General features: G+C 54.7%; 1 protein-coding gene across 1 annotated transcript; it reads right to left on the bottom strand.

The window, feature by feature from the left end:
* Positions 1-8,125: 8,125 nt before the first annotated feature.
* Positions 8,126-12,026, bottom strand: CAMK2N1 (calcium/calmodulin dependent protein kinase II inhibitor 1). Its single transcript, XM_061187034.1, has 2 exons — positions 10,976-12,026; positions 8,126-9,410 (listed from the first exon to the last, which is right to left on the bottom strand). Exons 1-2 carry the CDS (start codon positions 11,139-11,141, stop codon positions 9,340-9,342), a joined length of 237 nt encoding a protein of 78 aa, XP_061043017.1. The 5' UTR covers positions 11,142-12,026; the 3' UTR covers positions 8,126-9,339.
* Positions 12,027-12,375: the final 349 nt, after the last annotated feature.

Here is a 12,375-nt window from a genome sequence, read left to right as displayed (position 1 = left end):
CTCAACCTTTCTGTGCCCCAGTTTCTTCACAATTGCAGGAGGTTCGTGAAGGGTTTATGTATTTCCTGCTCAACATTTATTTAGACACTGTTCTAGATCCTGGAGAGATAGCAGAAAACAAGACAGACATTGTCCTCAGAGAGACATGTCCTTCCATCCTCTGGTGCCTCTGTTTCCCCGGCTGTTCAGTGGAGGTTATAATAGTGCCTACCTCGTGGAGGTGTTGTGAGGATTAAATAAATGAATATCTGTAAAGAGCTTAGTACAGGGCCTGGCACTTAAGAAGTGGCCCTGGAAAAGTTTATCGTTAGTAGTAGTATTACTCATCACTGGGTTATAAGGATTGGATGATGTTATTATGTTATTGTTATATCTGTAACGTGCTTAGGGTGTGACCAGCACACAGTACGCATGAAAAAGATGACAGCTATTACCTCAAATGTTACCCAATATACTCAGCCCATTTTAGGGAGGAGGAAACTGAGGCATGAGAAGATAAGTGCCAGGCCCAAAATCTTACTTTGATTCGTCGTAAAGGCTCTTAAACACGTTCTAAACCAGGATTTCTCAACTTCGGCACGTTTGGGACTGGATAAATCTGGGCACCATAAGATGTTTAGCAGCATCCCTTTCCCCTACCGACGAGATGCCACTAGCTCTACCCTCCTCCCCATGTTGTCACCACCACAAAGGTCTCCAGACATTGCCAAATGTCCCCTGGAGGGCAAAATTGCTCCCCTACCCCGTGAGCAGCACTGCTCTAAACAGACCCTTGCGCTCACATTTCAAGAACCCCCAGGATCTGACCCAAAGCCCCCTCGTCCTCCAACCCTGGCACCAACACGAATGCCCTGTTCCAACCACCCTCCCCGAGGACCTGCCCTTTCTCAAGCAAACCCCAAACCTGCCAGCCTCCGTCCCTCTGCTCCTGGTCTTCCCCGCACCAAGAGCTCCCAACCCCACCCCGACCCCGATCCAAGGCCCAACCGAAGTCCCACCTGCTCACTGAAGGGTCTCTCACCGCCCCAGAACTCGCTGTTTTGTGCCCAGCCCTCCAACTCCTCCCACATAAGTAGTCGTGAACGTGGCTGTCCTTGCCTGCTATCTGTCCCCTGCCCCCACCCGACTCCAGACAGAAGCAACTGGAGGGCAGGGGCTGTGCCTGACTCATCTGTGTGTCCCCAGAACACCAGCACAGGGCCAGGCACACGGGGCTGGCTCATTGCTCTGTGCATAGGGCACGTCACAGATGTGACTGGCGCGCAAGGCTGGCCCTCAGGCTGAGGAGGCATCACGGCATCCCGCTTAGGAGTGGGTAAGAGTTAAGAGCTGTTTCCACTTCTGGCTCCTTCCTGATTGTGGACAGGTTATTCAAATCCTATAGGCCTCAGCTTCTTCATATGTGAAATGGGGATAATATATGGTGTTCCTGATTGGCAGGATTGCTGGGAGAATTAAACAAATACTCCTGACCCAATCCAGTGTTCCCTCTGGTTTACAGACAAGGATGTCCAGGTGAGGCCTTGGGAGGTGGGAAGCTCCTGCCCCAAGTTCCCCTGAGGCCTGACAGTCGAGCTCCTTGGATCGGGAGGAAGAGGGGCTGCTGCAAACCAGGATGTGAAAAAGCCGCGGGGGCAGGGAGGGCGGAGGCAGGCGGGCGGCTGCCAGACACAGTAAATAATTCACGCAGATGAACTGGAGATAAGTGCGGCTTCGTGGGGGATTGAGTTCAGGTCGGAGGAGGCTCAGACGGCTGCAGGGGACTTGTGGTCTCCCCTGCCTGAGAGGGGAGAATTACTGTGGCTCCGTCTGCCAGGAAAACGCGGCCCCAGGTGCTAGCTCGGGCCACTCCCTGCCAGTGGGGGAGCTCCCCGGAACTGCCCCTCGGGGCAACCAGCCTCGGCTGGCCGCCTCCGCCCAGCCGTCCCCATGGCAACCGCCTGGCCTGGTCCAGGGTTCACCGCCAACCGGATCCTCAGCCTCCCCTCCCCCACGGGAGGATGGCCGGTTTAGGCTCAGAACCCTGCGCTCTCCCGGCTGCCAGAAGCGGTAGAAAGTCATGTTGCCCGACCCTCTCCTTATATTGGCGCAGTTGAAACCAGGAGCTCTTGGGATCATCCCCCCTGGGGTCAGTCCCAGCTCCATGACTTTCTAGCTGTGCCACCTTAGGCAGGTGACTTCACTGCTCTGTGCCTCGGTTTCTCTTATCTGGAAAATGGGAACAATAATAACAGTAACTACCTCCTAGTTACTGTGAAAATTAGTTGTGAAAATTAAATGAACCAAATGCAAAGAGTGTAGAACAGTTAACTGGCCTCGAGCGAGCACCTTGTAAATATTACTTTTCAAATTGGGAAAAGGAACCCCAGAGGGGCAAAATACCTGCGCACAGCGACCGTCCCACAGTGTGTTACTGGCACATTGGGGATTGGAAAGCAGTCACCAATCTTTTCCAAGACACCCTCTGTGGATGCTGGCAGCATGCTGTTGGGGTTCCCCAAGTGTTTCCTAAGCTTCCTGTGGGTCCACCCCTGCCTTCTCTACCTCTTGAAGCTTCACTGTCATCAAATGGTCTTTGACCAGGCAGCGAGGCCTCTGAAGGCCAGAGGAGGCCTTGCTTTCCCCAGCCCTGTCTCCCCAGTGCCAAGCATAATAGCCGGCCCACCCCCACGCGGGGCTGTTGAATCCTTGAATGAATAGGGATTTAATTAGTTAACTTCCTCTACCCAAACAGCCTCCCAGCCCACCCTCTTTAAGCCCTTAGCCACTGGCCCTCTATCTTACCAGACATCCCTTTCCCTGACAACTTTGTGTCATCACTGCCTGACCCCACCTGCCCAGCCCCCATCGCTACTCTGTTAGGATTTCCCATGGCCCATTTCCCAGGTCCTCCTCCTCCCTCCAGCCTGGCCTCCCCAACCTCCTTTCCCCTCTAGTGACCCTTTGTCCTCAAGCAGCTGTTTCTGGGTCAAGGACCTTCCTCCGAGTGGGTGTGTGCTGCCCGGGGTTAAGGGTGAACCTTCCAGTGAGAAGGGTAACAAGATCAACCAAGTCCTCATCTCAGAGGGGGAGGGTGGGATGGGGATGGGGGCCCAGGGACGGCAAGGTGGGGCTGTCTTTCTGGGACTCTTGGTTTCTTTGGAGAAGCGAGTGGGGCCCGTGGACACAGGCTCTCCATCCCCCCGGGGCCACCCCACAAGCTCCAGCCCAGCTGCCAGGTTTCCCTGGATACAGCCCGGTCGCGGAGGATTTATTTTTGCATATGGTTTGGGAGAATCTCTGTTTCTGGAATAATGACAACCTTTTTTTTCCCCTCCTCCTTCCCTCCAATAGGCAGATTTTATAAACCAGAGCAGCTGCCTGAAGGTTTCCAAGAGCAAATTCTGCACAGTTTCTAATCAGGGTGACAGTTCCCCCTCCACAGGAAGTTGCTTTTATTAATTTTGTTTAATCTTTTTTTTTTGTAAGGCTCCATCTATCGGTCATCAGGCAGCACCCTGTGCCTTGTGGGCATTTTTGTTTTTCCCTGGTTTGCCTCGAACTCATGATTACATCTAAACCACAGTGGGCTTACCCAACAGAGGGGCAAAGTTGACTGGCTGAAAAGTGGGTCACCCACATGGCCTGGGCAGAAAAATCCCAATAATTTATGGAGATACTCCCCCCTCAAGGAGGGGGAATATATCTTCCCACCCCTTAAGTGGGCTATAATGAGTTCCTTCCAAGGAGGACAGTATGGAAACCAGAAGGAAACGAATAACTTTGCCCTGGAGAAACCTGACAAATGCTACCTCAACCAAGTGATCAAGGTCAACATCAACAGTGATCAGTCATGTTGATAGTGTGTACCCTTGATAGGATGTGATGAGAATGGCACTTTATTTACCTCCATGGTCTTCCTCCCAAACCCATAACCCCAGCTGAAGCATGAGAAAAACATCAGACAAACCCCAGTTGAGAGATAGCCTGCAAAATACCTGACCAGGACTCCATCAAAAACAGGAAAAATCTGAGAAATGATCACAGCAAAGAGGAGCTTAAGGAGACAGGATGACTAAATGTAATGTGGGGCTTCACTTGTGGCACAGTGGTTAAGAATCCGCCTGCCAATGCAGGGGACATGGGTTCAAGCCCTGGTCCGGGAAGATCCCATCTGCCGCGGAGCAACTACACCCGTGCGCCACAACTACTGAGCCTGCGTGCCACAACTACTAGAGCCCGTGCTCCGCAAGCTCGCCGCAACTAGAGAAAGCTCGCGTGCAGCAACGAAGACCCAGCGCAGCCAAAAATAAATAAATAAAATAAATAAATTTTAAAAATAAATAAATAAATGTAATGTGGTATCCTGGATGGAATCCTGGAACAGAAAAAGGACATTAGGTATAAACTAAAGAAACCCGAAGGAACCGGTGGAGTTTAGTTAATAGTACTGTACCTGTGTTGTTTCCTTAGTTATGAAAAGCATATTGTGGAAATGTCAGATGTGAACAATAGGAGAAACTAGGTCAGGGGTACATGGCAACTCTGTAATACCTTCACAACCTCTCTGTAAATCTAAAACTATTCTAAAGTAAAAGTTTATATTTTTTAAAAGAGGGTCATGTGTTTGGGTTTCAGGCAGTCCCCAAGACCCAGTTTTCTTTGGTTCCCTCTTTTTGCCAGCATGAAGGATCTGAGCTGCTGACTTTGGGGATCTCCAAGCTCCTAGCTCCCAACCTCATTGCCATGGCAACTATCATTTTCAAGCCCAAGGAAAACTCCCATTTCTTCATCATTGGATATTCAGTTAGCCTAGCACAGGACCTGGCCCAAAGTGGGTGCTAAGTTGATATTTGTCACATGAATGAAAATCATGGAGGACCTGTTGACAGAGGGGATCCAAGCAGAAAGCCAAGCTCTTTCCTTCCCAGGGCAAGAAGTCAGGATTTGTTAGTCTCCATCCAGAGAAGGAAGGCTTGTGGCAGTCTGGTTGGAAGGGGGTAGGAGACTCCTCTCAACTGCCTTCGGAGAGCAAGCACACAGGTTTACTTAGGATTGTATTGATTGGGGTGCTTTGGGGAACTGATGGGGATAATGAGACGTGAGCTGATTCCTCTACCCCACCCCACCCCCGCGGGGATGCCTCCACTGCCCCTCTGTCCCCTCAGGGTGTCAGCTCTGGGCTGCCAAAAACCATCTGCAAAGAAGCTTCACACACCTCGAACTGTTTGCTAGGTCTTGAAAGTCCATTGCCTGGCACACAGTAGGCACTTCATGTATGATGCCTGACATTTATAACGCACCAGGCCCTGCACTTGGGAGGAGTGGGAGCTCCTATTTAATCCTTTGTGCCATTGGCATTGTCACCATCCCCATTTTCCAGAAGAAGAAACAGAGGCCCAAAGAGCTTGAGAAACTGGCCCCAAGTCCAAACTAGAAAGTATATGAGAGGTTTCAAATCCAAGTCACCAAAGTCCCAAACTCACGCCCTCTATGTGCTCAGTAGCCACCCTAAAATCTACCCCCTCTGCTGGGCCCTGAGGGCCGAGAACCAGCTGCCTGCTGTCTGCACAGGCCTCCGTGCTCACTCCTTCATCTGTGGCCTCCAGACAGCAGTAATTTACAAGTCACTTTCTTTTAAAACTTAATTTGCCAATTTCCCCTTTAGAGGTGCTTTTTGATATTCCTTCAGGCTGTCAGCCTGGACAGGCCAAGGAAGCAGAATCCAGGGAGATGGATGCTTATTACAAGCATTCGATTAATGAAGTTTGAATAATGCAGCCCTGGATGCTCGATTGATGCCTGGAGGCTTCGAGACACCCTCCCCCAGATCGGACTTTGAGTGGCCTTTTCCGTATTTACTGCTACCTAACCAGATACTTCAAACATATCCTGTACTTGGTATAATTTGATATCTGCCCAGTCCCCAAAGTGCCTTCTCAACAAATGTTTACCCCGATGTTCGAGTATATTTAAAAGATTTATATTCTTCTGTTGCTGATCGGAATCCGCGGGAAAGGCAGATTCTGCCTTCCCAGACAGAGAATTCTGCCTTGGCTGATGGGGTGGCTTCCAGCAGGAACCTTTTAATACATCACTTATTAAAATGGACCCGAGCCTTACCAAGGGCTCACGTGCTCCCCCCTTCCCAGCAGAGGGCAGCTCCAGGTCTTAGATGACCACATCCAAGTGGTCAGCTAAGAGGCTCTGCCTCCCTCTGACCCCTGATGCAGTTGTCTGTTGGCAGAATAGCGGGAGAGCCCAGGCTGAGAACAATAAACCAACAAAAGGATATTTAAGGCTGAAGGACAATGGCTGCAGCTGGAACTGAGCCTGGGTCTGGGGTCAGGTGACTCTGCATCCCCATCCTGGAGCCCGGACTCTGGGTTCAAGTGTGCTTCACGACTTACCAGCTGAGTGACCTCATACAAGTTACCTAATGCCTCCGAGCCCTGGTTTCTCCTGTATCATCAGGACACAGGTAACACCTGCTTCATAGAGCTGTTTCGAGCCCGGCCTACAGTAAGAGCTCAGTGAGTATGGATGTTGTGCCCGTCCTTTTAGCCCCTCTGGGGTGTCGATTTCCTGTGGGTTTCCAGGGTTGCTGGGCCGATTATGTGAGGCTTGGAAGGGAAAGCGCTGTGTAATTGCAGGGCGCTTTGATCAGGTAAGTGGTAATTACTCCTGGGTGCGGACAGACACCTGCCTTCTGAAAGAATCTTTTTATTTGGCTCCTACTCCTCTTGGCAAATTGATGTTGCACAGAGGGTGGGCCCGGCCCCTAGCTCTGCCAGGCGTCCCCTCAACCTTCATGCGGACAGAGCACAGGGGAAGGCTGGGCTCCGTGGTACCTAAAGGCCAATCGGCTCCGAGCACGGGACTCTCTGGGGTCAGCGGGGAGGAGAGCCAGGTTTGGGAACAGGGTCACACGCCTGGGAAAATCAAGCTGGCCCCCCACCCCACCCCCATCATCCTGCAGGCACCGCCAGCTCCAGCTTGCCTGCCATTCCTGATGATGACTGATAGGGACTCCACTGGGTCCCCCTGAGGCTCTGGGCCTCCACCCCTGAGAAGGGGGTTGAGACATCACCCCCTTCCCCACAGGCCCTCTGGAACCCCCCTTCCTCCTCCCCACCCAGGCCTGTCTTACCTGATGTCTGAGTCACACGCAGGCTCCTGTCACTGTGAGCTGTGTTGTGACTCCCCGACTGACAGTTTTACAACAAACACATTAAAAGCTCCCGGCACCAGGACTCCTGGATGCCAAGCAGCCCAGGAGAAAAAAACCTCTCCCGGCCTTTCTTCAGCCAAAATCCTTCTCCCAACCCCTCCTCCCCTAGGGGCCTGCTCCACTGTCATTAACTATCCTGAGCCCAACAAGGGGCTGAGAATTTTTTTTCATAACAAGACTTTTTAAGTGGTGATTGGAGGAGGGCTGCTGAGTTGGGGAAGCCTGAGACAAATCAAATCGGGCTGTGGGCCCCAGAGGACCAGGCTCATCCCTCCAGGAAGGACCTGTGAACTCAGGAAGGCAAAGGTGCAGGGCAAAGAGCATAGGTCCTCCTCAGCCCTGCCCTTGAGGACGGGTGGCCCATGATGAAGGCTTACCTGGGCATCTGATGCTGAGTGCTACTATGTGCTGGGTGCTGTGTGAATCTTCCCAACAACCTTCGAGGTAGGAGCTGCATTAACCCCACTTCACAGATTTGGAAACTGAGGCCTGAAGAAGTGAAGGGACTTGCTCAAATCCATAGAGCTAGGAAGTGAAGGAGCTGGGATTTGAATCCAAGCCTGCCAGCCTCCAAACTTTGCCCTTCACGAGGCTGACTCCCTGCCAACCAGCACACCAGCCCTCCTTCTCCCCACACCCCACCAGGGATGGCAGAAACCCCACGGAAGCAGGGAGAGCCCAACGCAAATTCAAACTGGACGCACTTGCCCTCCAGGGATGGCCTTGCCACTCCAGCTTCTTTCCTGTCACCTGAGCCCAACCCACGGTGGCCTCCACACCACCTTTTTGCCTCACAGACCAAAGCTACCGTTCCCGCCTTCCCGTCTGCAACTAGCAGACAAAAAGCAAGCTCCCCGGGAACCAAAGCCGAGAAAAGAGAGGAGTGAGACACAGGAACAGTTCTTTTATTGTACATTGAAGAAATAGCCCTGTGTGCTGGTTAAAGGTGCAACATACAGAATATCGAATTAAGAAAAGAGGCAACAGGGTAGGGAAAGGAAGAAACCTCTTGAGGTCCAAAGTTGCAAACAAAAAATGGTAAAAGATTCCTCACGCAAGAGGCATTTTTGCAAATACCATGCAAAACAGGCAGCTGGTGTGCCCTAAGAGAACCCCTATAAATAACAGAAAAAGACACTCCAAGCATTCCTTTACGTGGACTCAGAGCACAGGGAAAAGAAAAGAAACCAAAATGCCTTTTGGCATTTCAAGATATTTGGCACTCTTGTGATTACATTTTTTTACAGTCCATTAAAGAGAATAAACTGACACAATATTAGAGAAAAAAAAGGCTGCTCACACAACAGACTGCAGGGAGGGATTAGAAAAAGCTCAAGCATTTTTTTTTCTTTGTTTTTTGTGTGGTTTTTTTTTTCCTGACATATAAAATGTGTTCATTTGCATTAACTTGGGCAAATAGCTCGCAGCAACAAAGAAACACAAGCTTTACAATTCATTTTAAAATAAAGCGACGATTTTTTTCTATGTATGATTCCTTAGAAAAGTTCCCGTCTTGTTTTAAACACATTCTTGATAACTTCAAAAGATGACCAAAATAGAATGCAATATCTATAGAGATCATTTTCTGATTTTCTTTGTACATCCAAGGATAACAACATAAAAAAATAAAACTGGACAGCATTTTACATCCAAGTGCACAGAATCATTTTTGCAAGATTAAATAATGTAAACATTGGGAACAGCCAAATCAGCGAAGAATGCCAACACCTCAAAACACCCGGTGTTGCTGCTTCATTATTTAAGTGGTTCAAAATCCAGATCTATAATTGCGCAATATTCACTGTATATAAAAAGAAATGGATATTAATTTTGACAAATAGCTTCAACTGAGACTTCTCTTTATTTCTTTATGTATATATATATAGTGATTTTTTAAATTTTTTAAAAATTTTTTTTAATTTTTATCTTTGCAAAGGAGCCCAGAGCCTTCTCCTTCTCACGCCTCATCTGTCTCCCGGCCTGGCACGAGATACAGGTTGCTGATTTCATCGTGGGTAGCAAGCTAGTAATAAATTTCAAAGTGCTTTCTCTTTTCATGCTTTTTGCCAATAACTGATATCGCCGTTCTCATTCTTATTCTCTCCCTTAACTCATTGTCTTTAGGGAAGTTAGACACCAGGAGGTGCCTTGTCTGTCATATTTTTCAGCACGTCATCAATCCTATCATCTTCAATAACAACTGCAAAAAAAGGGGGAGAAAAGGAGAGGTGAGCGCTCTTGGGCCTAGCCAGGGGTCCCTAAGTTTCGCTTTACGCCCGGGTCGGAGGGGCGGGTAGACTGAGGAAAGGAGAGGGAAGGGGTCTCCACGCGTGCTAACACAGCCCCCCTCCTCTTCTGCTCAGCCAGGGGTCCCTCTGCTGCTTTCCTCTGAACCACTCCCCCACCCCCAGGCCGCGTCCCAGCATGGTCCTGAGAAGAGGAAGCAAAGAGGGCACAAACCCCGCAGCCCTGGCGGCAGCCTGGGCGCGCACCGGCCTGGTCCTCACCCCGCCCCCAACCCACCCTGGAGGACGCATTTATTTAGAAAAAAGGCTCCTGGGCGGGAGAGGGAGGGGAGGAGGAGCCACGGGCTCCGGGTCTGGGATCCTCCCGGGTGCCCCGAGCGCAGCGCCGGTAACCGAGGCGGGGTGCTGAGGTGCGCGGAGCGAGGAGGGACGCCAGGGGCCGGTTGCACAGCGCGCAGCCCGTCGGGGATTCTGGTCTCGCTTGGCCCGGGAGCCCCCCTCCGCGCTGCCAGCGGGCTGACTTGGCCTCTCCGCACTCGCCGCTACAGAGGTCGGAGCCTCCCTTCGCTGCCCGCCGGTGGCTCGCCCGCCTCTCCGCATCTGCCTCTCTGTGTCCTTCGCCTCTCTCACTATCTCTACCTAGCCTCGCCTTCCTTGGTCCCTCCATCAGTCTCCCGGCGCGACGGTCACCTGTCGAGGTCTCTGTGTCCGGGGTGTCGGTCGCCCTCATTGTTTCAGCTGCTTCTCTGTCCTCCCCAGACTTGCGTCCCTGGCTCGCTGTCTTTTCCGGCTCTGACTCTCTCTCTCCTTAGCTTTGTCTCGGTCTCTGCCCATCTCGGCCTCCCCGCTACTTCCCTCCTCCGCCTTCCTCCCTATCGCTGTGTCTCAGTCTTTCACGGCAGCTATCGGTCTTTCTCATTGTCCCCGCGCCTCTGGAGCTCCTCTTAGAGCCCCTGCGCGTCCCAATCTCTCCGGGGCTTTTCCAGCTCCTGCGCCGAGCGCCCAGGCTCGGCAAACCCCCTCCCCCTGCCAAGGAACAATGAAAAGCCGGTGTGATCCGAAAGCCCCTCGCCTTCCCCGCCGGAACCGGCCCTGCCCCCCCGCAGTTCCCCACGCCGTTCCCTGGGGAGCCCTAGGACCCCCACCCCCCCCCACCCCGGCTTGTAGATCGAGTGCAGCTGCTACTACACTGCGCAAAAGGGGCGCAAAAGGGGCGGGGGCAGGGTATAAATCAAAAATCAAACTTTAGGGACCGGGGTATAACCTTTCAGCCCCTGCTGCAGCGAGATGCAGCCACGCCCCCTGGGTGACCCCAACGAGGATCTGGCTGAGGGGGAGGGGTTCCCGAGGCCAGCCGGAGCTGAACCCGCAGTGCGGGATCCCCCCCCCCCCCTCCAATTCTGCGCGATGAGATTTTAGTGGGTCGGAACGGGCTCCCGGGTGCGGGAAAACCCCGCAAACCTCCGCCAGGCCTGGGTGCCCGGGAAACGGGTGTCGGGGGAGGCGGCCGCTAACTCACCCCGCTTGCTCCGGCCGATCTGGCCCAGCTTGGGCGGCCGCTTGTTCTGCCCGGCGCCGAAGAAGTTGTTGGTGTCCTGCAGGCGGCAGGAGAAGATCTGGCCCACGTCGCCGCCGTCGCCGTAGGGGCTCAGCTTCTCGTCGCCGTAGGGCAGCACCTCCGACATGGTCGCGTCCGGGGGCTCCGCGGCGGCACCTCCTCCGCCCGCGTCCCCGCCCGCGGCGGACAGGGTCAGCGGCGCTGGGGCCGGGGACGGCCGGCCGGGGACGGCCCGCGGGCTGCGGCGGCGCTGGCGCCGGCGAGAGGCCGGAGGGCGCTGCTGGGGCAGGAGCGCGCAGCCGGCCCGAGCGACCCCGCGAGCGCCCGAGGCTGCGCTGCGCTGCGCTCCGGCTCGGCGGCGCGCGAGTGGCTGCTGCTCCGGCAGAGGCGAGCTGGACTCACATCCTCGGCGCGCTCGGGCGCTGGACTGGGGCCGGGTCGGGCGGGGCCGTGAGCCGGGGGAGGAGGCTGTGCCAGCGAGCCCCGAGGGCGCGGGGCCGAGGAGGGCGCACCCCGGGAAGCCGGGCGGGCCGGTCCTGCGGCGAGTGCAGGCGGCGGCGGCGCTGGTTCGGGGAGGCTGACTGGGGAGCTGCGAGCGGCTGGGCTGCGAGGGGTGGAGGGGGAGGGGAGCGAGGGTGGAGGGAGGGCACGGGTGGTGGGGGGGGGAGAGAAGCCCGGAGGGAGGGAGGGGGAAGAGAGAAACCGAGAGGGAAACGGGGAGAGAAGCAGAGACACAGAGAGAATGAGAGGCAGGGGAATCGACCGAAAGAGAGAGAGGAAGGCAAGAGGCAGGAGAAGAAAGGGCGGAGGGAACGACTAGATCAGGGTCGGAGAGGCAGAGGGGAGAGAGAGAAAAAGGGTCGGAGAGGGAAGGAGGAGAGTCAGAGGGAGGAGAAGGAGGCCGGGACCGAGAGCCAGCCCGCGGGCGAGCTGCGAGCGAGAAATGCCGGCCGCGGCGCGGAGGCGAGGCCCGGGGGGGGAGGGCAGGAGGAGGGCGGGGCGGAGGGGACCCGGGCCGCGGGGACAGATCCCTGGAAGCCGAGCGACGTCATGGGGCAGCGCAGGCCGGCCCGGGCCGCGGCTAGCTTCCTGCCCCCGCCCCCAGCACCCGCGTCCCGCCCGCGCTGAGGGGCCCCCCGTGAGCCCCGCCCCGGCCCGGCGGCCTCCGGGTGCCTCCTCCTCCCGCACCCCCTCCCGCGGGGTGTTTACCGGGTCCCGAGCCGGTGCGCGGCGGCTCCGCGCGGGACCTGCCGCCGGCTCTGCCTCCCGCGGGGAGCTGGGGGGAGTGGGGATTCCGGGAGCGGGAAGGGGGACCTACGACGCACACGCGGGGAAGGACAGATGGATGCAGGTCTCCCCGG

Source organism: Eubalaena glacialis, chromosome 3 (assembly GCF_028564815.1).
Source record: "Eubalaena glacialis isolate mEubGla1 chromosome 3, mEubGla1.1.hap2.+ XY, whole genome shotgun sequence".
Lineage (NCBI taxonomy): Eukaryota > Metazoa > Chordata > Mammalia > Artiodactyla > Balaenidae > Eubalaena > Eubalaena glacialis.
This window is presented reverse-complemented; position numbering and strand designations above follow the sequence as displayed.